General features: G+C 42.8%; 1 protein-coding gene across 3 annotated transcripts in view; it reads left to right on the top strand.

The window, feature by feature from the left end:
- Positions 1 to 27,405, top strand: part of SNX29 (sorting nexin 29) — a 153,641-nt gene that overhangs the window by 77,526 nt on the left and 48,710 nt on the right. For all 3 annotated transcript variants that reach the window (XM_070955161.1, XM_070955160.1, XM_070955162.1), the window contains 3 exons: positions 1,875 to 1,930; positions 2,221 to 2,302; positions 26,001 to 26,141. In XM_070955161.1, the coding sequence (XP_070811262.1) occupies positions 1,875 to 1,930; positions 2,221 to 2,302; positions 26,001 to 26,141 (279 nt within the window). The remainder of the gene's footprint in view (positions 1 to 1,874; positions 1,931 to 2,220; positions 2,303 to 26,000; positions 26,142 to 27,405) is intronic.

Here is a 27,405-nt window from a genome sequence, read left to right as displayed (position 1 = left end):
GCAAATTATTAAATTTAATTAGAGTAGCAATTAAACCAGTTGGGGGCAAGATTTAGTTCTAACGTTGCTGTGTTAGAACTTGTTGAAGGATCTAGTCAGAAGTTTGATCCTAGCGGAATGACTGAGAAAAATAATTTGATTTTATAATTTTCACACTCAAGGGTGAAAGCTTTTAAGGCGACTGTCAACAAAAGCTGAAACGAGCACGTACAATAGCAATCATGGCAGGATCAAGAGGAATAATTGCAATTTTAAAAAATGCTATGCTTGCTTGGAAAAAAAAATGCATGATTTTATAATAGCTATTAATGTCCAGAAAGCACGTAGATTAAGGCGATCTAATACATCAAGAGAGCCGAAGAAATGTAGTTTTAGCCATAAGTTAAGTGTGCTACATCCTAGGTCACTTGTGTTTTAATCACCTGAGTCATTAATTCTAAAAAGAGCGTGAAGGAAATTCAGAAATCGAAACCATGCTATTGATCACGTTCAGCTAACAAGAAGCAATGGATGGAAACTAATCAAGGAGAGAAGCAACCTAGAACTAAGAAGAAATTTCCTGACAGTTAGAACAATTAATCAGTGGAACAACAACTCCAGAGGTTGTGAATGCTCCAACCCTGGAAATTTTAAAGAAGAGATTGGACAACCAATTGTCCAAAATGGTATAGGGTTTCTTACCTGAGCAGGGGGTTGGACTAGAAGACTTCCAATGTACCTTCCAACCTATTCTATTCTATTCTATTCTATTCTATTCTATTCTATTCTATTCTATTCTATTCTATTCTATTCTATTCTATTCTATTCTATTCTATTCTATTTATAGTAAAGAGCCTTGGTGGCGCAGCAGACTAAAGTGCTGTTAACTAGCACCAGCTGCCTGCAATTACTCCGAGTTCGAATCTCACCAGGCTCAAGGTTGACTCAGCCTTCCATCCTTTCGAGGTAGGTAAAATGAGGACCCGGATTGTGGGGGCAATAAGCTGACTTTGTGTAAAAAAAAGAAGACCGCTTAGGGGCCCCCCGAAAGCCCTACTAAGCAGGTATATACAAAAGTATGAAGGCTATTGCTTAACGCATTGTAAGCCGCCCTGAGTCTCCGGAGAAGGGCGGCATATAAATCGAACAAACAAACAAACAAACAAACAAATATTCCTATTCTGCATTTCCATTCCATTCCAATGTTCTGTTCTGTTCTACTCTATTCTATTGTAATATTCTGTTCTGTTCTGTTCCTATTCTATTCTATTCTGCATTTCCATTCCATTCCAATGTTCTGTTCTACTCTACTCTACTCTACTCTACTCTACTCTACTCTACTCTACTCTTCTCTTCTTCCTCTTCCTCTTCCTCTTCCTCTTCCTCTTCCTATCCTATCCTATCCTATCCTATCCTATCCTATCCTATCCTATCCTATCCTATCCTATCCTATCCTATCCTATCCTATCCTATCCTATCCTATCCTATTTTCTATTCTTATTTCATTGATCACCCTAAATTTAAACTCCATTTCTTTAAGGCTGACATGTTTTGAATCTTACCGTAGCGTTTGTGCTGCTTGCAATTATATGGTCAGCTCTCATGCTCTCATGCTTTTGAAAGCTCTTGAGGATTCTATTTTTTTTTTTTTAAAAAAAAGAAAGTGTTTGCCAAGAGGTAGGGAATAATCTATAAAAAAGCCATGCCATGCTGAGACTTCTATTTAAATATCATCCCCTGGGAATGATAGGACACAGGCTGTTGGACTTAGGAATTAATTTTGGGAAGTTTGCTGTGGGTTGCCTGCTTGCCGCGCTTGCCTGCTCTTTAAGACAATAGGTTAAGTAGACCCAGCGTTTAATGATATTTTTTCCTTCCTTCCTGTTATTGCCTAGGTTCCCGGAGATCTCAGTCAAACCTCTGAAGATCAAAGCCTCTCAGATTTTGAAATGTAAGTTGTTCGAAAGTTTGATGCGTTTATCTCATTCCCGAAACGACTTCAAAAGGGAATGATTTCGAAGTAAAATGATTCATAATTCAGGGTCCTTTCTGTTTTGGGGCATGTAGTCCCCATCTTGTAACATAACCATCGCGTTCTTGATTTTGGTTCCGTATTCCAAGTGCTTTGATTATCGGTAGCATCTATCAATGGAATCCGGCTTATGGCCTGTTTGTTACTTCCGTGCAAGATTGTATGTGCTGATTTATTTATTTATTTATTTATTTATTTTTGTCATCCAGATCAAACCGAGCACTTATAAACGTCTGGATCCCTTCAGTCTTTCTCCGTGGGAAAGCAGCAAATGCATTTCATGTTTATCAAGTAAGCGTTCTGTTCAGCGAGGGTATATTGGATGCAGTGGTGGGATTCAAAATTCTTTACTACCGGTTCTGTGGGTGTGGCTTGGCGGGCGTGGCTTGGCTTGGTGGGCATGGCAAGGGAAGGATACTGCAAAAAGAGCCTTGGTAGTACAGTGGTCTAAAGCACCCTGTTATTAAGACCAGCTGCCTGCAATTACTGCAGATTCGAATCTCGCCAGGCTCAAGGTTGACTCAGCCTTCCATCCTTTCTAAGGTAGGTGAAATGAGGACCCAGTTTGTGGGGGCAATAAGCTGACTTTGTATAAAATATACAAAAGGATGAAGGCTATTGCTTAATGCATTGTAAGCTGCCCTGAGTCCCCGGAGAAGGGCGGCATATAAATCAAATTTAAAAAAAAAAAAATCTCCATTCCTCCCCACTCCAGGGGAAGGATACTGTAAAATCCCCATTTCCTCCCAATCAGATGGGACTTGGGAGGCAGAGAATAGATGTGGGCGGGGCCAGTCAGAGGTGGTATTTACCAGTTCTCTGAACTAATCAAAATTTCCGCTACTGGTTCTCCAGAACTACTCAAAATATCTGCTACCGGTTTTCCAGAACTGGTCAGAACCTGCTGAAACCCACCTCTGATTGGATGACTGTCACTATCCTAGCTTCGAGATCTCGAAGAAGCCACAGAGTTCATATGGTTGCAATTGTCTTCAACTTCCATGTGTGGCTTTATGTACAGGTAGTCCTCAATTTATAACCATTCATTACGGACCGTTCAAACTTACGACAACATTGAAAAAAAGTGACTTAATGGCCAGTTTTCACACTTACAACCGTGGTCATTGTAATCAAAATTTTGAATGCTTGGCAACCGGCTCCTATTTATGACGGTTGCAGTATCCCGGGATCACGTGATTCCCTTTTACAACCTTCTGACAAGCGAAGTCCATGGGGGATGCCAGATTCACTTAACAACCGTGTTACGAACTGCAGTCATTCACTTTAAAACTGTGCCAAAAAAGGATGTAAAATGGGGCAAAACTCACTTTAACAAGTGTCTCGCTTAGCAACAGAAATTTTGGCTCAGTTGTGTTTGTCATCTGAGGATTACCTTTATGTGTGTAGGTGTACGTAGCCATTTCTGAAAGATCCAAAAGATAATTGTATTTCAAAGGACTTTTGGCCCACAGTGTAATTATTGGCTGACCGTTAAGGTAAAGGTAAAAGTTCCCTTCGCACATATGTGCTAGTCGTTCCCGACTCTAGGGGGCGGTGCTCATCTCCATTTCAAAGCCGAAGAGCCAGCGCTGTCCGAAGACATCTCCGTGGTTATGTGGCCGGCATAACTCAACATCAAAGGTGCATGGAACGCTGTTCCCTTCCCACCAAAGGTGGTCCCTATTTTTCTACTTGCATTTTTTAATGTGCTTTCGAACTGCTAGGTTGGCAGAAGCTGGGACAAGTAATGGGAGCTCACCCATTACGCAGCACTAGGGATTCGAACCGCTGAACTGCCGACCTTTCGATCGACAAGCTCAGCATCTTAGCCCCTAAGCCACCGCGTCCCTTGGCCGACCATTAGTTATATCATATTACTATATCATCTGTGTTTTTGCTGCATTGCGCACCACCCAGTCCTAAAAATTGGGATTGTAGACAAAAACTGCAAAATAGCCATTAAATAATTTTGTTCCCCCATTTGTATTAGGAAGATAATCTGATTAGATAAACTCAAGGTCATGCCACCCCATTAGAAACATTTCTTCATCTCATTATTTTTCATCGCTGTAAAATTCCTTCTGGTCATGTTTACTTAACTGCATGCAAAATCAACAGAGATGAAACATTCTGGAAAACGCCAGAATATTCTAGTTTCTTTCCAGAATGCTTCAGTGTGTTGTCTGTCATTTTTGAGAAGAAAATCTAAAACTGGAAGACATTTATGGTGTCCTGAAACGGCCCAATTAGAGCAGGCTGTTGGAAGATTTGCTTCTGGAAACCCCCCCCCCCCCCCCGCAAAAAAACCCTGTCAAAATACCCCAGGTAAATTTGATCACAATGTCCCAAAAGAAAAATGGAACAATAGTGTTGTTTTTTTAAAAAAAATCTCCACTGTTTGTTTGTTTTTTTTGAGCTGGCTTTATTGTTGGAAGTGCAGGAAGGTGGATAATCAATAATTCTCATGTTGTTCCCTGTTATACATGTTTCTATTGCTTTGCAATTCACTGATTAAGTACGCTTCCATGTCCAGGATAAAAAATACGGGTGACGGGGTTTTTTTTCCCCCTCTGACAACTTCCTTTGGGATTCAGTGGGATTTTGATGAAACCAGAGATGCTGTTAGGCAGGGGCATCAAAAGGCAACACATATTTTAAAAACAGCAACAGCAAAACAAAAAGGTAAAGGTAAAGGTTCCCCTCGCACATATGTGCTAGTCGTTCCTGACTCTAGGGGGCGGTGCTCATCTCCGTTTCAAAGCCGAAGAGCCAGCGCTGCCCGAAGACGTCTCCGTGGTCATGTGGCCGGCATGACTCAACGCCAAAGGCGCATGGAACGCTGTTCCCTTCCCACCAAAGGTGGTCCCTATTTTTCTACTTGCATTTTTTATTACCTGCTTTCGAACTGCTAGGTTGGCAGAAGCTGGGACAAGTAACGGGAGCTCACCCTGTTACCCGGCACTAGGGATTCGAACCGCTGAACTGCCGACCTTTCGATCGACAAGCTCAGCGCCTTAGCCACTGAGCCTCCGCGTTCCTTAACAAAACAAAACTGGGCTTTAAATGTAGGTAGTCCTCGATTTGTGACCAGAGTTAGGGCCAGAATTTCCATGGCTATGCAAGATAGTTGTTAAGCGAATCCCACCTGGTTTTACAACTATGGGGGGGGGTAATCGAATCACTGCAGTTAAGTTAATGACATGGTCGTTAAGCGAATCTGGCTTCCCCCCATTGACTTGGCTTATTAGAAGCTGGCTGGGAAGTTCGCCTGTGGCAGTCACGTAACTCAAGGACGCTGCCACCGTCATGGATACCTACTGTTGATCCTGTGACTGTCGGGATGCCGCAGTTATTGCTAAGTATGAGGAGTCGAGTTTTTTCCTCTCCCAGCGCTGTGATAACTTTGAAAAAGGAAAGCCTCTTCCAGCCACCTTCTATTTGTCATTTATTTTTTTCCTCTCACATTTAAACCAAAATACTTTGCTCTGGTAGTTAAGCAGGAAAAACATATGTGCCAGCATATTCCATTGCGTAGCAATTATCTTCTTTTAATGAGGCAAGAACGCATTTCGTATTTGAGACTTGGCAAGCTGTCATCCTCGGGTCACCGATAAGAGAGGGGTGGGGGGGGTGGGAAAATGTTTGCTTCCTTTTCCTCGTGCGTGTTCCCACATTGCTTGTCTACGGGAATGACAGTGTGCAAATTGTTTTGCAAGTACTTGGAGATAAGATGACTTTAAGCCCAGGGAAGACACTCGGCATCTTCAAGCTCTTGCTTTGACCCAAACATCAAAGTCATCCACTGGTCTTCCCGCCAGAAGATTATCAGCTGATACTTAAGTCTGCCATTTCTTTGTTGCTCTGAAATTGGATGTATTAACTGGAAGGATTGTCCAGAGTATTAAAACTGAACATGGTTGGGTTCCTTGGCTTTGATTTAGTGCATTGTCTAGGCCAAGTCATTATCATCTGTAAACAATGATTGAAGGTCGTTTATGTGTCTAGGCGTTCAATAAATCTTGGCTTGGTTGATATCTAAATTCAGGTAATACGGATCATCTTTCTATATGCCCGTGATGGCGAACCTATGGCATGCATGCCACAGGTGACACGCGGAGCCATATTGGTGGGCACGCGAGCATTGCCCTAGCTCAGCTCTGGCGCGCATGTATGCGCCGGCCAGCTGATCTTTGTGCCTTCCAGGCCCACCAGAAGTCGGGAAACAGGCTGTTTCCGGCCTCTGGAGAGCCTCTAAGGGGGTGGGGAAGGCCGTTTTCGCCCTCCCCGGGCTCCTAGAAAGGCTCTGGAGCCTGGGGAGAGTGAAAAACGGGCCTTCCGGTCCCACGTGCCAAAAGCGTGGGGAGAGGGGGGGTCGTGCGTGCATGCGTTGGGGGGTGGGGTGCATTGAGTTATAGGTGTGGGCATGCGCGTGTGAGCCCACTCCCACTCCCCACGCCTTTGGCACGTGACGGCACAAAGGTTAGGCATCACTGGTCTAGGCCAAGCCATTACCATCTGTAAACAATGATTGAAGGTCGTTTATGTGTCTAGGCGTTCAATAAATCTTGGCTTGGTTGATATGTCTAAATTCAGGTAATACGGATCATCTTTCTATCTGCCATGTGGCCTTCACTCTGGTTTATACGTTGCCTGTGATCATTAAGCTATGATCTGCTTAATTATGATTTGCGAAGGAAGACAGAATTGATTCAGTTCTCCAAACGCTTAAGTCATAACTTGGAGTTTAAAAAGCTACAGTGGCTAAGCTCTACAGCCCAATAAGCCCAAATCAAAGAAATCATACGTTGGCTCAGTGGCATACAAACCATTACGGACCGATAGCCTGGCGTCATCATCTCTGTATCTTTGGATGTTGGATTTTTTTCCCGATCCAATATTTGCTCTTGTTTCATGTCTGTTTCTGTTGTTCCTAGTGACTGGCCATTAAGAACATTTCTTGGACTTGTTTTGTGGCGAATCAAGGTTTTTATTGAAAGTTCTTGGAGAGACACTTCGAAGTTTCAATTTACAACTAACCTCTAGGTGGTGATAGCTACCAGAAGCCTACTTACTGTTTTGGCAGGAACCAAATAATTCTTGTGGACATATCTGTGTTTACAGTCTCATTTGCTTCTGAGTCAGGTCTCACCTCCTCCGCAAATCTTCCACAGACACTATAGTAAATTTAATAGTCCCCTTCAGTGGGCAGGTGTTGACATATCAAACATTGATAAATTATTGGGAACATAGACGCTCTTTGTAATATTGTTTGAAGGAGGATTTTATACAGTAACTGTTACAGTAGAGCTACGTTAGTAAGGTATACATTTTTTTTTTTACAAGTGTACGTGTAGCGCAGATGGGAATAATTCCTGATATCAGTGCTAAATTTCCTCTAATCAGCATAGGTGAATAAGTTACTTTACCTGTAAATTTAGCAGCTGTGGTGTAGCGCTGTTACGTATAAATGACATGCAGCATTTTTTTTTTAATTTGATTTATATGCCGCCCTTCTCCGGAGACTCAGGGCGGCTTACAATGTGCTCAGCAATAGCCTTCATCCTTTTGTATATTTATACAAAGTCAGCTTATTGCCCCCACAACTGGGTCCTCAATTTACCTACCTTAGAAAGGATGGAAGGCTGAGTCAACCTTGAGCCTTGGCGAGATTCAAACCTGCAGTAATTGCAGGCAGCTGGTCTTAATAACCAGCTTAATAACAGGGTGCCTTAGACCACTGTACTACCAAGGCTCTTCAAACTTGAACTTTCTGTAAAGGTAGTCCTTGATTTATGACCACAATTGGAACCAGAATTTCCATTGTTAAGTCAGTTGCGTTGGATTTTACAGCCGTGATTCTTAAGCGATCCACCGCAGTTGTTAAGTGAATCACATGGTTGTTAAGCAAATCGGGCTTCCTCCATTGACTTGTTGGAAAATCGCAAATGAGGATCCCATGAATCCAAGAGGCTGCCACCATCTTAAATACATGATGGTTGCCGAGCATCCTTTGATCATACAATGTGGGGTTGCTGCAATGGTCATATGTGTGAGGAGTGGTCATAAGTCACTTTTTTTCAGGGATGTTATCACTTCAAATGGTAGATAAACCAATACTGTAAATCCAGGACGATCTGAAACCCAAGCTGAAGCTTCAGTACCCTGGACAGCTCCGGGCCTAGAATTTGCTTTGCTGAAGGCTGGAGAGGAACTGTTTCTGGCTAATTCAGCAAAGTGGCTTCGAATTTAATTCCGCCTTCCGTTATTCTTCTTTTTCATACTTTGAATCAGTGGTGAAATGTAAAATTTGTTACTACCGGTTCTGTGGGCGTGGCTTGGTGGGAGGGTAATGTGACTGAGTGGGCGTGGCCAACTTTTTTTTTTTTTTTTTACTTTTAAAAACCATCTTTTCTACAACCTCTTCAGCTGAAGAGGTTGTAAAAAAAATGCTTTTAAAGCCTCTGACGATCCCAGCTGACTTGCCTGATCAGCAGAGGCTTTTTTTAAAAAAAAAAAGCTTCTGATGATCCCAGCTGACTTGCCTGATCGGCAGAGGCTTTCTTTCTTTTTGTTTTTTAAGCCTCTGATGATCCCAGCTGAGCCCCACGATCATCAGAGGCTTTTTTTTTTAAAGCCTCTGATGATCCCAGTTGACTTGCCTGATCGGCAGAGGCTTTCTTTTCTTTTAAGCCTCTGATGATCCCAGCTGAGCCGCACGATCATCAGAGGCTTTTTTTTTTAAAGCCTCTAATGATCCCAGCTGACTTGCCTGATCGGCAGAGGCTTTCTTTTTTTCTTTTTAAAGCCTCTGATGATCCCAGCTGAGCCGCACGATCATCAGAGGCTTTTTTTTTTTAACTTTTCAAAGCATTTTTTCGGCCAAAGAGGTTGTAGGAAAAATGCTTTTAAAAATTAAAAAAAAAAGCCTCTGATGATTGCGCGGCTCAGTTGGGCAATGGGGGGGGGCAGGGATTTTTGCTACCGGTTCTTCGAACCACCCGCCTCCATTGCTACCGGATCGGGTGATCCAGTCCGAATTGGGAGCATTTTACCCCTGCATGGTCCCCCCCCCCATGAATGGTTCAAGCCTAGTTTGGATTTCAGATGTTTTCTTCCTGGCTGTTCTCCTTGGGCTCTTGCAGGTCAGCATACAGATGATTTTACTGTAGATTGTGCAGTTTTGCCTAGTAGTGATTGAGGCTCCAGCTAGAAGTCAGGAGACGGTGAATTTTAGTCCTGCCTTAGGCATGAAAGCTGGCTGCTGACGCGACCCCACACCAGCCTCCTTGTCGTCGGGATCAGCCACGATCCGTGCAGGCCGCCGGTGGGCCACAACAGAACTGGGCATGGCTAGTCTAGTGAAGAGAAGGACCAGGGGAGACAGGATAGCAGTCTTCCAGTATTTGAGGGGCTGCCACAGAGAGGAGGAAGGGGGTCAAGCTATTTTCCAAAGCGCCCAAAGGCCAGAGAAGGAGTAATGGATGGAAGCTGATCAAGGAGAGATTCAACCTGGAAATAAGGAGGAACTTTCTGACAGTGAGAACGATCAACCCATGGAACAAAAGTTGCCTTCGGAAGTTGTGGGAGCTTCATCACTTTTCAAGAAGAGACTGGACTGCCGTCTGTCAGAAATGGTGTAGGCAGGGTCTGCTTGGGCGGGAGGAGGGGAGGAGGTTGGACTAAATGACCTACAAGGTCCCTTCCGACTCTGTTCTGCAAACAGAACAGAACTCTGTTCTGTTCTGTTTTAATTCACAGTTCTGCAAAAAGTACCAGGGGCATCTGTGATTCTGAGAAAGGAGAAATGTTTCATCCCCCTGTTAGTTTCTGGTCTAGGTTAACAGCAAAGAAAAGAAAGAAAAAGAGGGGGTGAAACAGCTCCCTTGTAGCTTTTAACAGCATAATTAACATATAAATTAAATAATAGAGGTGTGAGAATGCAACCTTATCCAATACCTGGAGTGATGAAAATAGGATCTGTTAACTGTTCACTGATCCCATCCCCCCCACCCCCGATTTTTCATTTAAATACAAATCCCTTAAAAAAAGGCCTCAACAGGAATAAAAACTCAAAAAAACAAACAAACACTCCACAGATCTACAGAGCTTGAATAAAACAGTTTTGTCAGCAAACAACACTTTCTGAGTCCTTGTACTACAGCTCCCATTATCCCAAGCCGGGGTGGCTATTGAAGAACCAGAAAGACAGCATGCAGGAATAAAGGGCAGGATTTTATTTATTTACTTGTTCATTTATTTACATCCTGCCTTTATTGTATTTATAAATATCTTTAAGGCGGCAACCATATCTAATACTCCTTCCTCCTACTATTTTTCCGTACAACAACCCTGTGAGATCAGGTGGGCTCAGAGAAAAGGTTTGGCCCAAAGTCACCAAGTTGGCTTTCATGCCTAAGGCAGGATTAGAATTCACCGTCTCCTAGTGATTGGCCCAAAGTCACCTAACTGGCTTTCATGCCTAAGGCAGGACTAGAACTCACAGTCTCCTAGTGATTAGCCCAAAGTCACCCAGCTGGCTTTCATGCCTAAGGCAGGACTAGAACTCACAGTCTCCTAGTGATTAGCCCAAAGTCACCCAGGCAACTTTCATGCCTAAGGCAGGACTAGAACTCACAGTCTCCTAGTGATTGGCCCAAAGTCACCTAGCTGGCTTTCATGCCTAAGGCAGGACTAGAACTCACAGTCTCCTAGTGATTAGCCCAAAGTCACCCAGCTGGCTTTCATGCCTAAGGCAGGACTAGAACTCACAGTCTCCTAGTGATTAGCCTAAAGTCACCCAGGCAACTTTCATGTCTAAGGCAGGACTAGAACTCACAGTCTCCTAGTGATTAGCCCAAAGTCACCCAGCTGGCTTTCATGCCTAAGGCAGGACTAGAACTCACAATCTCCTAGTGATTAGCCCAAAGTCACCCAGGCAACTTTCATGGCTAAAGTGGGAATAGAACTCAGAGTCTCCAGCTTTCTAGCCCGGTGCCTTAATCTCTAGACCAAACTGGGTGGATATTTGGGTGAGCTCTTAATTGGTCCTCGCTTTTGATGTCAGGAAGGAGCTTGTCCCCATTTTTGTGACATCCCCCCCCCCACCTCCAGCAAGCCAGCTTGTCTCAGATATGCAATGTAGGGGTCTAAAGATTTTAAAATACGGTTTTGCAATCCGTGGTATAAACATAACTTGGCACGTGATCTGGTTCTCAGAACCAACTCCGGCACCAAAGATGTATAAAAGCAAAACAATAGCGGTATTGCTATTGGTGAACGATGGGGACGTTTGCATTATGTAATTGTTTATTTCTAAAAGTCCTTGAAAATCACTGCAGATGAGCCTAGCTTTTTTCCCCCCCCTGCCCAGATTCCTGTTTATCATTTGCAGACGTTAAATAATGAGAGCTCTTTGTGAAATAATCAGCTTTAAGCACTGTTAAGTCATGGAGGTGAAGCCCAGAGAACTTAGAATGAAGAAAAACATATGCTAAAAAATACTGGACTAAAATCCACACATGGTTGTAAAAAAATGACAAAAAAACACATAGACTTTAAACCAGAGATTTTTTTTTATTAGAGATTGTGCCAGAAACATATAATAGAGAACTGAGATATTTGATTGTGAATGTTTTAACAGCGGCTAGAATTGTGTTTGCTAAAAACTGAAAAATGAGAAAACACCAACCCAAGATGAAGTTATTAGGAAAATCATGGAATGTGCTGAAATGAGCAAATTGGCATTTGAAATTAGAGAACAAGAAGATAAACAATATTATAAGATATGGGATTTATTTTATCAATGGCTAGATAATAAAACATGGAAATGAAATATGAAATATGAAATGAATGCTATAATATAATATTTGAAAATAATTTTTATGAAACGATAAAGCCATCGTTAAATAAATGACAAATGAGGATGCTTATTAATCTGATTATATGAGAAACTAGATAATTAGTAAATTATGAATATGGGGATGAAGCACAAAAGAGTTGTAACCGACCGACACACTGTTTGCAATTGTAATGGATGATGGATTTATGTTTATTTTGTTTAAAAATAAAAAAAATTCAAAAGAAAGAAAGAAAGAAAAGAAAAGAAAAACATATGAAACTCAAGAAGGAGAATCAAAGTTAAGCCTGAACTGGTCACCCTTCCTAGTCTTCTTGTCTAGGAGGGACTTAGCGGTCATCCTGGATGAATTTCCCTTCGGCCTGTGTGTCAAGATTGTTCCAAAAGGTGCTCCAAAGTGTAATTTGGTAGGCTTCCATATGGACTAGAAACTTGAACAACCTGCTTTAGGATGAAGTATTCTCCATAGAACATAGAATCATAGAGTTGGAAGGGGCCTTGGAGGACATCTAGTCCAACCAACTGGTCGAGCAGGAAACTCTGTGACATTTCAGACAAATGGTTGTCCAGCGTTTGTTTGAAAGCCTCCAGTGATGCCTCCGTTTTCATTTTGCTTTTTTTTAAAAAAACAAACAAACTGATGGGGAGCAAAAATTCACAAGAAAAATAACCCTCTTGTAGATGGGACTTTAATTATTATTATTTTTTTCCAGTGGATGAAAGCCACAATATGTTGACATCCTGGCTTGCTCTGAGAACATTATGTAGAAGGTTAGCACCCACCCCTCTCCTAGAAGAATGACATATTTTGAGAAATATTAAAAAAGGCAAGATAAAATATTTCCCCTAAAAGAAATATTAACCGTAAGGGAGACAGAAACTCAGAGCCCCAGCTCCCTGCCTCAAGCAGATACAATACAATTCTTTTTTGGCCAGGTGTGATTGGACACCCAAGGAATTTGCCTTGGTGCATACGCTTTTGGTGTACATAATAGAAAAGATACGTTCATCAAGAATCATAAGGTACAACACTTAATGAAAGTCATAGGGTACAAATAAGCAATCGAATCATACTAGGAAACAATATCAATATAAATCATAAGGATACGGTAACAAGTTACAGTCATGCAGTCATAAGTGGGAGGAGATGGGTGATAGGAACGATGAGAAGATTAATAGTAATAGTAATGCAGCCTTAGTGAATAGTTTGACAGTGTTGTAGGAATTATTTGTTTAGCAGAGTGATGGCATTACGGAAAAAAACCTTGTGTCTAGTTGTTCTGGTGTGCAGTGCTCTATAGCGTCGTTTTGAGGGTAGGTGTTGAAACCATTTATGTCCAGGATGCGAGGGGGTCTGTAAATATTTTCCCAGCCCTCTTTTTGACTCGTGCAGTATATAGGTCCTCTACTAAGCAGAGGCCAGCTTTTAGAAATGCAGATTTAGTAATCCATTACTCCCTACAGCAAGATCTGAACAAAGATAGGATTAACCCACTACCAGCAGAACTCACCACAGTGAACAATCTCCTAAGGACATTGCATCACCCTCCAAACTTCAACCAAACGTGGCTCAGACAACCTACAGAGCCAGCTATGACCTCTAAAAGGCTATTGCTTAACGCATTGTAAGCCACCCCGAGTCTCCGGAGAAGGGCGGCATATAAATCGAACCAATAAATAAATAAATAAGTAAATAAATAAAACAGCCAATAGAATTCATGTTCTTGCACAGGAACAGGAAGCTCAAGTTCAAAGCCCCAAGAGAAGGTATTAAAAACCCTTCACTCTCAACTCCATGTGGTCAGCTGCCCAGCACCCATGTGGTTCTGCTTCATTAAACCATCGTTCCAATGGCTTGGAATTGAACCAGATGGATATTTCTTCCAACAATTAGATAGGATAAAATGAACACACAGTACAGGAAAAAGGGTATAGATTTGATCCCAAATCTGTTGTGTCCTGTCAGTAGCCTGTGCAGCTAGTAGCTGATTCCGACAGCAAGGAGGTTGGTGTGGTGCTGCGCCAGCAGCCTGTGCAGCTGGCACTCGAGTCGGACAATGAGGAGGCTGGAGAAGATGTGGTGCCAGAGGCGGGGATTCAGCCAGGGCCTTCAGAACCTCCAGAAGCTCCCATAAGTGAAGAGGACGAAGAGGAGGAGCCTCTTCTCAATGCACGGGCATGCAGAGCTGCCAAAAGGCAGGAGTGGCTCCTCAGGAGGAGGTCTCCTCGAGAGTAAGGCTTGGGGCTAATTGGCCACTCCCTTAGCCTATTTAAGGAAGGACGACGACTGAGGCAATTTGCAGGGAACAACTTCGTTCATTCTCCTTCGCGTCTTGATCTTAGTTCTCTGCAAATTGCTTCTAGGCTTTCTGCCAACCATAGTAAGATTACGATTATTTATTCTTTGGAATCTTGCAGGCTGTTAAGAAAGTTAATTAATCGCCTTTGTTTGAAAAAAACCTGATTTAATTTAGTAAACTAAGGTTTGTACAGACTTTGTGTGTGCTGCGTTCTTTGGGGTCCGTAGCTGGCCCAGCACAAAATCTGGTAAAATTCAGACACTCTTGAATCCAGATTGTATGGATTTGGATGTTCCCTGCAGCCTCAATCATATTTGGAACCCCTCTAACTAGTTGACTGTAACTAGCTGCTAAATTACAAATTTACGGGGCAAAGATAAACCTTAAGGTTTACCAACAATAGGGCAGCAAAAATGTATTTGTGCCAAGCTACCCAAACATATCCTGCAAACCTTTGGCTAATGTTTGTTGAAAATCTACGTTGTTGTTGATTATGGCAAGCCTCCCAGATTTGGTTGGGCATCAACATCAACAGTGAATAAATAAAAATAAAACAAGAATACATCTTATCATGGGTTTTTTGTTTTGCTTAACGGCTGAAGTCACTGAGCCAAAATATCCAGCGAATGAAAAGAGAACATTTTCAAGTCCCTATCGAAACTTTTTCCCTAGTTTGGCTAAAGCAGGGGCCGGAATTATGGAGAGCACTCTTAATGTCTTTTAATTTTCCCTGCTGTGGTTGAACTGCCAGATTTTTAAAAGATTAATTTATTTTTTATCGGTGCATCTTTATTGCTTGGAAATAGCCCTGTAATTCGCATTGCTGTGTTTTATTGTTCTTTGAAATCTAGCGCCGTCGTTTAGATGTAAATTGTCGTCGGATTACTACCATTACCGTTTTCACCCCGCATAGATATCCGTATATTTTATTCTGTGGGTATCTTGGCTTCTTTGTGTGTAGCTCATTAGGGGAATTGGCTGGTCCCTGCTGTTAAGCAGAGAAGGAACAGGCGAAGCTTGATGTGAAATGAGACTGGAATCTAAGCCAGAGGAGCCAGCACAAGGGATAGGTGATAAACCTCAGCCGTCTTCGGTCTTCTGACGTGGAAAATAAACAAGGGGGAAAACAGTGTCTTGAAGCATTCCGCTTCTTATTAATCGGGATATTATCCGTAACGTTAGTTGCCTCTCGTCTGCTTTCCTACAAGTGGATTGGTAAGGATTAAGCTAAGTCAGACTTTCCTAGCTCAAGTCATACTTGACTTCCGCAGCTAAGAATTGGAGATTCTGTTTTGAAAGTTAGAAGGCAAAGAGTTTCTCTGGCACTGAGTGGGAGTGATGATGCTCCCGCGGAGGGGAGCTGGCGCGATGGATTACGGTGAAGCGGCAATTGCCCAGAAGAAGAAGCAATTGCCCTGGAATGTGCGTGAGAGATTCTGGTGTGTGTGTGTGTGTGTGTGAGAGAGAGAGAGATAAGAGACAGCCCAGCCCAGAGACAGATAGGAAGAGAGTCTGGAGAGCCACTCCCTAGAATCTCCCAAGGTACAGTATACAGTATCGATTAGAATGTGAGTAACATAGATTGATACCGGCAAGATTCTGTCTATTTGTCTGTCTACAAATGAAGAACTGAATGCTGGCTGAATTGCTCTTTGGACTTAGCCTGACTACTGACCAACTCTGATCCTTCTTACATGGCCCTTTGATTTTAAGATTGTTTAATAGATTGCCAACAAAGGCACCCTCCATCATCCTATTATTTATCCATTATTGATGCTGCATCAGTCAGCATTTCCTTCCTTCCTTCCTTCCTTCCTTCCTTCCTTCCTTCCTTCCTTCCTTCCTTCCTTCCTTCCTTCCTTCCTTCCTTCTTTCCTCCCTTCCTCCATTCTCCTTCCTTCCTTCCTCCCTTCCTCCATTCTCTTTCCTCCATTCTCCTTCCTCCCTCCCTCCCTCCCTTCTCCTTCCTTCCTTCCTCCCTCCCTCTCTCCTTGCTCCTTCCTTCCTTCCTCTCTCCCTCCCTCCATTCTCCTCCCTCCCTCCCTTCCTCCCTCCCTCCATTCTCCCTCCCTCCCTCCATTCTCCTTCCTTTCTCCATTCTCCTTCCTTCCTCCCTCCCTCCCTCTTCCATTCTCCTTCTTCCCTCCCTCCCTCCATTCTCCCTCCTTCCTCCCTTCCTCCCTCCCTTCCTTTCTTCTCAACCTACTCGGGAATACTTGTCTGCCCACTCTTGTCCCAACACAGGTGGGCTCTGCCTCTTGAAAAATGTTCTCACCCCCAAAAGGAGGAAATACTCATAGAATCTTCAGTCCTTACACCAGCGAGGAGGCTCTCTGGATTGTCTTCCACAATGCCAGTGTCCTAGGAACCAAATCCGCCCCACACACCGAGTTTCACTTGCCAACTCCTTGTCATGAAGATAAATGAGGGATGAGACAAAACGATGAAGGGCAGAGAAGGGCCAGTTGCTAAGGATGGGCTCTTTGGGACCAGAGATCTGTATCATAATTTGCGAGGCAGTTCTTTAGTAGACATGGGATAGAGGTGACATCTAGCTGGACAAGGAGTTTGCCTTCTCTACCCGTAATGTAATTTGCTCTGTTGTTGCTGCTTAGTAACTGTGTCAGGTGAGGTGGTTATTATTAAGCAAGTATAGCCTTGAAGCTTTGAAAAAATCAAGAAACCACAGAGAGAGGATTTTATTACAAATCAAATTTCAACAAGAAATCAGAGCGAGTTTTGAAGTAGCGATTAAGATACTGGCCTAGAAACCAGGAGACAATGAGTTCTAGTCTTGCCTTAGGCCAGCTGGGTGATTTTGGGCCAATCGTTGGAAGATCATGAGTTCTAGTCCCGTTTTAGCCATGAAAGCCAACTGGATGATTTGGGGCCTATCATCAGGAGACTGTGAGTTCTATCTAGAACCTCCTTAGGCAGGAAAACTGGTTGGGCGACTTTGTGCCAATCATCAGGTGAATTCTAGTCCTGCCTTATATATGAAAATCAGCTGGGTGTCTTTGGACTGGTCTTTCTCTCTCAGCTCAACCCACCTCACAGGTTGTTGTGGGAAAAATAGGCGGATGGAAAGAATAGAATGAATAGATTAGAATAACAGAGTCGGAAGGGATCTTGGAAGTCTTCTAGTCCAACCCCCTGCTTAGGCAGGAAACCCTACACCACTTCAGACAAATGGTTATCCAACATCTTCTTAAAAACTTCCAGTGTTGGAGCATTCACAACTTCTGCAGGCAAGTTGTTCCATTGATTCATTGTTCTAACTGTCAGGAAATTTCCCCTTAGTTCTAGGTTGCTTCTCTCCTTGATTAGTTTCCACCCATTGCTTCTTGTCCTGCCCTCAGGTGCTTTGGAGAATAGCTTGACTCCTTCTGCTTTGTGGCAGCCCCTGAGATATTGGAAGACTGCTATCATGTCTCCCCTGGTCCTTCTTTTCATTAAACTAGACGTACCCAGTTCCTGCAACCGTTCTTCATATGTTTTAGCCTCCAGTCCCCTAATCCTCTTTGTTGTTCTTCTCTGCACTCTTTCTAGAGTCTCCACATCTTTTTTACATCGTGGCGACCAAAACTGAATGCAGCATTCCAAGTATGGCCTTATCAAGGCCTTATAAAGTGATATTAACATTTCACGTAATCTTGATTCTATCCCTTTGTTTATGCAGCCTAGAACTGTGTTGGCTTTTTTGGCAGCTGCTGCAACACGGCTGGCTCATATTTAAATGGTTGTCCACTAGGCCTCCCAAGATCCCTCTCACAGTTGCTACCCTTGAGTAGTAACTGTGCATCTGTAGTACTATGCATCTTCGCCGCCTTGAGTCACTTATAAAGTAATAAAGGCAGCATGAAAAAAATCAAATCAATCAATAAAGCTGTTTGAGAGAGATTTCTGAAGGCCGTCACAGAAAGCCGTAAGAGAGCTGAGAAATATATCAGCAACTGGAATGACGGTGGCAGAAGAATAGTTGTTTGCTACAACTGTTCACCTGTCCTGGGCATGTGCCGATTTCTCAGAAATGATGTATTTAATCAAGGTATTTAACCACTATGGCTTGTTTTCTTCAATCTCTCTGTAGCGTGAGTAAGACCAGTTATTGCAATATAATGAGGCCAGTAAAACAAGATGGCTCGTTTGGCTGCTGAGTGCTAAACATTGGTTTAAGCAGGGCCAGGCTTTGTAGAAGGATACTTATTTTTCTTGGTGAAAGTCAAAAAAGTTCAATTCTGTCATTTTTTTTTTTTTACAGGAAAGAATCAGGTAGTAAATGAAGGAAAAGTTGATGATGATGATTTTTTTTTTTTTTTTTTTGCAAGACTCCCAGGAGCTGCTGCTGAATGAGAAAAGACAACAGTGGATTAACTAGACAAATAGGCCATGTTTTACTTGCCCTTTACAGTCTCAAGAGTTTCAGACCATGCTTCTAATAGAAAAAATGATGCAATTAGAAGACATTAGTATTACAAATGATGGATTTGCACAGTGGACAGGCCCATCCTGCGGTTTGCATTTTTGGCTTTGCATAATGTTCAGACTTCAGTCTGTGAATACACAATATTTTGCTTTACGAATTAAAGTTCCCCGTATGTTGCTGGTTTGCCAACTGTAGGAGAAGTGGAGGCAGAGCTGGGGGAAGGCGGAGTATAATGAGCCATCAGCCTAGAGACGTTACGTTCTCACGAATGGGAGGAAATTTATCCTTAGTGTTCTGACCTTTAAAAAGCAGAGTTTGGTCCCGACAAAAACCTCTTTTATTTACATGACTGTGAATTACTTTCATTCACAGTCATGTAAATAAAAGAGGTTTTTGTCGGGACCAAACTCTGCTTTTTAAGGGTCAGAACACTAAGAATAAATTTCCTCCCATTACTTTCATTCACAGTCAGCAAGGCCTGTCCAAACAGTTTTTCAAAGGAATATTTATCAACACACCTTATCTCGCTTGGCAAGCTGCCACGTAACTTGTTTCCAAACGCAGTACAAGGCAAAACTTGGCACAGAGTCTTTTAAAGTCACGAACAGAACTTTCCACTCTTGAAACGACCAACCGAACGAATTGTTTCCTGCAAAAGCCACCTTCCCTTTCGCTCTGCTTTTGTTTCCTATGGGAGGGGCCAATCACCTCCAAGGTGTGGCTTTACTCCCAAATTGACCTGCTTTCTGAGTTGTTCTTGTCTTCTGGCAGCTCTGCGCATGCGCAAACTGGGAACGGGCTCCAGCTGTTTCTCTGCCTCGCTGCTGTCTATCTCCCTCTCTGCCTCCGACGCAGATCCTTTGTCTGAGCTTTCCCCAGCCCCCAGGACTGGCCCATGTTCCTCCCCAACCTCCTCACTGTCTGACTCTGCTTCCAGCTCTGCTGGCAGGCCACAACACTTAGTTCTAGGTTGGTTCTCTCCTTGATCGGTTTCCATCCATTTGTCAGACTCCGGTGCTATCTCAAAATTAAATGAATTTCCAAACTGCCAATCTTTAAGGAAATCTTTCTTTAATTGAGCTCAGCCACCGGATCATGACTCCGCGTGGACAAGACTGACCTTTTGCCTCCCAATCCCTCCCTTTCCGATCCCCAAATCTCTGCTTCTCATTGGCTGTCTTCCAAGTCATTCTTCAGACTCCTTTTCCTTGTCATTTCCCAGGAATGTGCCCCCTCCCCTCATTTCCACGACAACCGTGCTTCAAAGGGATTTAGCAGGCAAAAGTCTCAGAGTTTATCTTTCGCTCTCCTCTGCTCCCTCTATGCCAGCGTTGCAACGCTGACACCATTGCTTCTTCGTTCTGCCTTTCAGATGCTTTGGAGAAGAGTCTGACTTCTTCTTTGTGGCAACCCCTCAAATACTGGAAGACTTCTATCACGTCCCCCCTTCTCTTTCTTAGACTAGAGCAGGGATGGCGAACCGTTTCAGCACCGAGTGCCGAAACCAGAACACGGGTTCATGTGTGTGCATGTGCATCAGTGGTGGGTTGCCCCCGGTTCGCACCGGTTCTATAGAACTGGTAGTAAAACCAGCGGGAAGCCCCTCCCACTGACCCCGATGTCACCAAAACGCTTCTGCGCATGCGCAGAAGAGCGCACGCACGCAGCCCTCCTGCAAACCAGTAGTAAAGATAAGTAGAACCCACCCCTGATGTGCATGCACCAGTGCACCGGAAACCCGAAGACCAGCTGGCAAGCACACACATGCCTGTTTTTGACCATTTGGGGGGCTGTTTTCAGGCTGTTTTTCTGGCCATTTTCAGGCTAGTTTTCGGCTGGTTTTGGTCCGAAAAGCGACCCGAAAACGGCCTGGAAAATGGCCTGTTTTTTGGCTGTTTTTCAAGCCGTTTTCTGGAGCTCCAGCGCCCGCAGAGACTAGCTGGCCGGCACGCATGTGCGCACCAGAAACCAGAGGAGCATCTGGCGACGGCACACGTGCCCACAAAGAGGGCTCTGTGTGGCACCTCTGGCACATCATCGGACTAGACTTTACCCAGTTCCTAGAAAACGTCCTTCGTATGTTTTAGTTGCCTTTTTTACTCTCCTAATCAGGTTTTTAAATCCTGTCTTTTCCCCCCCCCCTTTTTTTTTAAACGTACTCCACTACTGAGAAAATCATAGTGCTGGTGAATCACGGAGTTCAGTGTTGCATATTAAGCCATAACCTGTTGTTAAGTAATTAAGGATCCCAATACACTGTAATTTAATTTTTAAGAGACGGTAGAAATATTTATTCATTTCTCATGTAAGGCACTCAGGGTTTTACCTGGTTGTGGGTTGTTGTTTTTTTTTTTTAAAGGCAAACCAAAAAAGAATGAGCATCCTTTTAAAACTATGCTTTTTAAAAAAAAAAAAAAATGAGCTTAGCCTTGGACCTTTACCCCAATAAAATTAAATATTAGTACATTTCTTTTCTCTCGGAGAATAAAGTAGCTGAGATCATCTTCATGACTTCCAAGAGAAATGACTAATTCTAAGGGAAGATATTTCAGGTTGCAGCTCTGTGCTTGCTGACCTGAGAATCAGTCCCATTGTGTTCAATGAGACAACTCTGCATAAATTTAAAGTTGCAACATATTTAATAGCTGACTTACTTGGAAAATACTGAGCATGGGTTGGAGCTAGGAAGAATAGAATAGAATAGAATAGAATAGAATAGAATAGAATAGAATAGAATAGAATAGAATAGAGTTAGGTTAGGTTAGGTTAGGTTAGGTTAGGTTAGGTTAGGTTAGGTTAGGTTAGAATAGAATAGAATAGAATAGAATAGAATAGAATAGAATAGAATAGAATAATAGGATAGGATAGGATAGGATAGGATAGGATAGGATAGGATAGGATAGGATAGGATAGGATAGGATAGGATAGGATAGGATAGGATAACAGAGTTGGAAGGGACCTTGGAGGTCTTCTAGTCCAACCCCCTGCTTTAGGCAGGAAACCCTACATCACTTCAGACAAATGGTTATCCAACATCTTCTTAAAAACTTCCAGTGTTGGAGCATTCACAACTTCTGGAGGCAAGTTGTTCCATTGATTTCTTTGTTCTCACTGTCAGGAAATTTCTCCTTAGTTCTAAATTGCTTCTCTCCTTGATCAGTTTCCACCCGTTGCTTCTTGTCCTGCCCTCAGGTGCTTTGGAGAATAGTTTGACTCCCTCTTCTTTGTGGAAGCCCCTGAGATATTGGAACAAAGAGCAAATATCACTTCTGGTGGCCCCAGAGTGGGGTGGAATGTGGATTTTGCAGTATCCTTCCCTGGAGTAGGGAGGGAATGGAGATTTTGCAATATCCTTCCCCCAGGAATGGGGAGGGAATGGGGATTTTGCAGTATCCTTCCCCTGGAGTGGGGAGGGAATGGGGATTTTGCAGTATCCTTCCCCTGGAGTGGGGAGGGAATTGGGATTTTGCAGTATCCTTCCCCTACCACACCCACCAAGCCACACCATGCCCACCAAGCCACGCCCACAGAACCGGTAGTAAAAAAAAAAATGGATTTCACCACTGGACAGAGGATAAAATAGAAATGCATTTATATTTTTTTTTCTTCGATTTCTATTCACTGATTTCTTTTCCCTTCCTTTTTCTTTAAATTTACATTATTTTTTTCCCTTTGTTAGAACCTTCTTTACTAAAAAAAATTAATTGGAAAATTATGTAGGAACATGATTTCAACTGGAATTAGCTTAGCAACAAGGACACTGACATATTAAAAAAAAATACAAAGATGTTTCACAATTTAGGAAGAGAGTAATAATGTTGGCTCAGGTAATAATGTTTATAATTGACAAACATAAGCATGAATTATGAAGTGATAATTAGATTTTTTAAAAAAGGAAGAAAGAACATATATAGGAAACAAATTGGCTCTTTGAAATGGAAAGCTCCTTCCCTCAGATTTTATAGGCAATTAGTTTTATAAATCTTGGCAGAGAAATGCAATTTGATAGGCGAATGGTATGTGAGCATACTGCTCTAGCTTGTTGAAACGTGAAATAGATGATGTTTTAGTAAAACAAGGAAGGAAATGCCCTCCCTGCTACAAGAAGTAATTTGAAATAAATATTAGGCTTCTAAAACCCGAGGAGACACAAACCCTAAACACCAGACACTAAAAAAACAAATAAATCTCTAACTCTGGCCACCGATAAGCTAATGGCTTACCGGTAGCTAAAACAATTACTTTAGCGGTTTTTTAAAATATTCAGAGCAATAGGTCACATTGCACTTTTAAAAAGGGGATAGATAGCTGTAAAAAAACAGAAGGAAAGTATTAATAATGAAGAAACGTAGCCTTTAGAAAGTTCCAGTTGGTTAAGTTTGCAATAAATCTAAAGAAAGCTGAAACATTACAGATTAACGGAGTTGGAAGGGACCTTGTAGGTCATCTAGTCCAACCCCGCCACCACCAGGCCCAAGCAGAAGATCCTACACCATGTCTGACAGATGGCAGTCCAGTCTCTTCTTGAAAGCTTCCAGGGATGGAGCTTCCACAACTTCAGAAGGCAACTTCTATTCCATTGGTTGATTGCTCTCACTGTCAGAAAATTCCTCCGTATTTCCAGGTTGAATCTCTCTTCGATCAGCTTCCATCCATTATTCCTTGTCTGGCCTTCAGGTGCTTTGGAGCATAGGTTGACCCCTTCCTCTCTGTGGCAGCCCCTCAAATATTGGAAGACTGCTATCCTGTCTCCCCCTGTCCTTCTCTTCACTAGACTAGACAAACCCAGTTCCTGCAACCGTTCATCGTATGTTTTAGCCTCCAGTCCTCTCATCATCCTGCTTGTTCTTCTCTGCCGTTTCTAGTTTCTAGTTCTTTGAAGTTCTCCAGGTGGAATGTGGATTCTGACAAGGACTGGTTCAAACCAACGGAAGACAAAAGGCTGTACAAAAAATTGAACTTCTGGAACTTGAAAACTCATAATAACATACACACAAAAAACCCCCATAGTACTGAATATGAAATTGAGCATTAGTACAATCCTGCTCCAGAGTATTATGGCATGCTATGAAATGTTACATAGTGCATATAAAGCTGATGTGGAACGTGTGTGCCTTATCACAGATGACTCTAATGATGCTAACCAACGAAAGAACTCATTCCAATCCAAACCCAATATAGTAGTGGCCAAAATTGTGGAAACCTTTTGGGAAAAGTGTATTTTTGAGGTTTGATGGCTAATAACACCACTTTTGGGGGGGGAGTTTCAAGATCATCCTATTCCACTGCTAGAAAGGCCTGGGAATAGCCCAGACCTTCACCCAATTGAAAATCTATGGAGCCGACTAAAGAAACTTGCTAGTCGGAAGCGACCCAGCAATAAAACCCAGTTAAATGACTAAGTGAGCCTGGGTCACAACAAGGCTGCCTCTCCGCATATTTCTGTTCTTCTGGGACAAAGTCGACTTCTTTTAAAAAAAATCCATCCTCGTGAGACCCAGGTGGTTGAGAAAATGATTTAAGAGCCTTCAGATACGAAAGATTGAAAGCCACGGCGCGAGAGTGCAAGAATCTTTCAGAGCAAGCCATGTTCATCCATAATAATTTGGAGTAGCTTTGGGCAACCGGGCGCTGTCAAAGAGATGCCGGAAACCTCAACCCTGCGCATGGATTTGACTGCACGTGCAACCACGTTTAAGCTTTTGGCTTAACTGCGTTGCCCACGCCAGTGTTGTGTTGCAGACTTTCTTGTTTCTTCCTCCCCCCCCGAAGAGAATCGTATTTCTGAATCTGCCGAGTTGTTGCGGAGATCTGTTTTGTTCAGGCTCCAAAATTAATAGCACAGACATTTGTGACGGTTGCATTTAGCAATCGGGGAATTTAAGCTGTCAAGTGAAGAGAAATTTGGGAGCACTTATACTTAACCATAAAATAATGATTTCCTGAATCTCAACAGTCCCAATAGTAAAAAAACAAACAAACAAATAAATCAAAACCCCAAATCACTAGTAATTTGAAGTAAATTAAAGCAGATTTCTTCCATCATCAACTGCTAATTTACGGTGTGCTTTGATTGTTTATCCTGCTTGGTATCTATCAATGGATTAATGATTGTCAGTATTTCAATCAATCGATCAATCAATCAGAATAGAGCTGGAAGGGGTCTTGGAGGCCTTCTAGTCCAACCCCCTGCTCAAGCAGGAGACCCTATACCCATGATGGCGAACCTATGGCACGCGTGCCAAAGGTGGCATGCGTAGCCATATCGGTGGGCACACGAGCTCAGCTCCAATGCGCATGCTCAAGCAAAGAGGACAACTCAGGAGTACGGCCAAGAGATGATTGGCCCCTTCCCGTAAGGCTTAAAACAGACCAGCAACGGCGTTTGGGCTTTGCCAGAAAACAATGTTGGTAGCTTCGTCTTCTTCTTCGTCTACCTCTTGTATTTATTTTTGTATCTGTGACTTCTGAACGTTTGCCGAGAAAGGCCTTTGGCAGTTTGCCTAATTGGACCAAGGTTTGCGATAGGACTGAGGAATTTGTGTTGGGAGGAATTTGCTTTGATTTAGTTGAAAGACGCTGGGAATGAAGTAATTCTCAGCTGTTCGAATAAAGTTTGTTTGTTTTTTCGTTGACTGTTTTTCCTACTACTTACTTGGGCCTGGGTCACAACAACGTGTTTGAGTTTGCATACTGTGTGAATGTGTATCTCTTAGGAGTCACTTCATCTCTTTGAATCAGATAAGTGGACAGTAACTTGGTTCCTGAAATCACGGTTTTGAAATCTTGCATTGCTTTCAAGAAGATTATTTTGGAATTGAGGGCAAGTTCCCGCGAGATGGGGATCATTGAGTCCGTTGTTGCTGAAATGTACCTTTTCATGATAGTATCAAAAATGAATGTATGCTGTATAGATCCTTCACTGGCCTTATTCCCAAGTAGGATGAAATATTATGTATGTCACATATTTTCTTTCTGGTTTTGATAAGGTAGTAATGATACATACACTAAATATCTTACTGTTGCTTTTACATTCTGTTCTGTTCTATTCTATTCTATTCTATTCTATTCTATTCTAGTCTAGTCTAGTCTAGTCTAGTCTAGTCTAGTCTAGTCTAGTCTAGTCTAGTCTAGTCTACCCTACCCTACCCTACCCTACCCTACCCTACCCTACCCTACCCTACCCTACCCTACCCTCTATTCTATTCTATTCTATTCTATTCTATTCTATTCTATTCTATTCTATTCTATTCTATTCCATTCCATTCCATTCCATTCCATTCCATTCCATTCCATTCCATTCCATTAAAAATGTTGCTGGATTGGTATCCTTTGCCATTTAAGTTCTCGATCTAGTACCCTGGTTTTGGAGAAAACCAACTGATCCCGTCTCTCTGTTTCCGACAGCTATATATCAGGATAAAAGACGACGAGTGGAATGTTTATCGACGATACACGGAATTCAGAGGGCTTCACCACAAGTTGCAGATGAGGTATCACCAAGTGCGAAGTTTTAACTTCCCGCCCAAAAAAGCCATCGGAAACAAGGTAATTGTCAGGTGTCCAAGAACCAAGAAATCAGGTAGAATCAGGTTTCGGAGCAGTTTCCTGTCATCACTGCTCACCTATGGCCAGACCTCTTGCCAAACAAACTAAAGAGCAAATGACTTGCATTATTAAAAAGATATTCTGAGAATTGCTTAGGGAGGGAACCTTGCTGTGATAGAGGAAGTATCAACCGATATGAAAGAATGGATCAGGAAAATAGCATTTATGTAAGCCAAATATCCAGGGGTGGGCTTCAAAAATTTTAGCAAGGGGTTCTCTGCCCGGTTGCTGGGTGGGCGTGGCCATGGTGGGCGTGGCCTCATGGGCCTCCTGCACCAACAGGGTGTGTGTTTTTGTCCGCCCCAGCTCCGGAGGCTTTTCTTGAGCCTCCAGGAGGGCGAAAATGGCCTCCCCAGGCTCCGGAGGCCCTCTGGAGGCCGTTCCCGAACTTCCAGTAGGCCCGTTTTTTGCCCTCCCCAAGCCTCTGCAACATAGGTTCGCCATCACGACCTTAGGGTTTCCTGTCTGAGCAGGGGGCTGGACTAGAAGACCTCCAAGGACCCTTCCAACTCTGTTATTCTGTTTCTGTTATCCTTCCTTTTCTTCATACCCACCTCAGCCCGTGCCACAAACGCGAGAGGATTCTTTGCCACCTATCTAAATGTTCAACCTCTCCCATTTCTGAATCTCCTTTATCACTTTCAGCTCAGGCGTAACTTTTTTCCCCCCCACAGATGCTGCATCTTTATAAAAACTCTCCTCGGCAGCTTTCCTCGTCTCATTAGTTCTTATTAGGAGATCATTTTCACACTTTTCCTGCAAGGCTCCCCACCCCCCCACCCCCCCGGAAGATTCGTATCTTTTTTTTTTTGCTCTTTGATTCTAAGGGCCATTAAAAAGGATTTTTTAAAATATATATATATATATAAATTGTGATTCGTATTTGTAATCCACGGCCAGATGAATGCTTTTCTTTTTGAAGCAGTCCAAACTTGTAGAAAGCTGAGAGTTACAGAAAGAAGCTGGATAAATTCGCCCGATCCGGTAGAGATTGCGGCGGGTGGTTCAGAGAACTGGTAGCAAAAATCCCTCCCCCCCCCATGTCCAGTTGAGTCGCGCGATCATCAGAGGCTTTTTTTTTTTTTTAATTTTTAAAGGCATTTTTTCTACAACCTCATCGGCTGAAAAAATGGTTTTAATAGTAAAAAAAAACTTCTGATGATTGCGCAGCTCAGCTGGGATCGTCAGAGGCTTTTAAAAGAAA

This window comes from Pituophis catenifer, unplaced genomic scaffold (genome assembly GCF_029215685.1).
Source record: "Pituophis catenifer annectens isolate HBS135680 unplaced genomic scaffold, rPitCat1.0.hap2 SCAF_16, whole genome shotgun sequence".
Classification (NCBI taxonomy): Eukaryota; Metazoa; Chordata; class Lepidosauria; order Squamata; family Colubridae; genus Pituophis; species Pituophis catenifer.
Note: the sequence above shows the minus strand (reverse complement) of the source record. Positions and strands in the feature narration are given on the sequence as shown.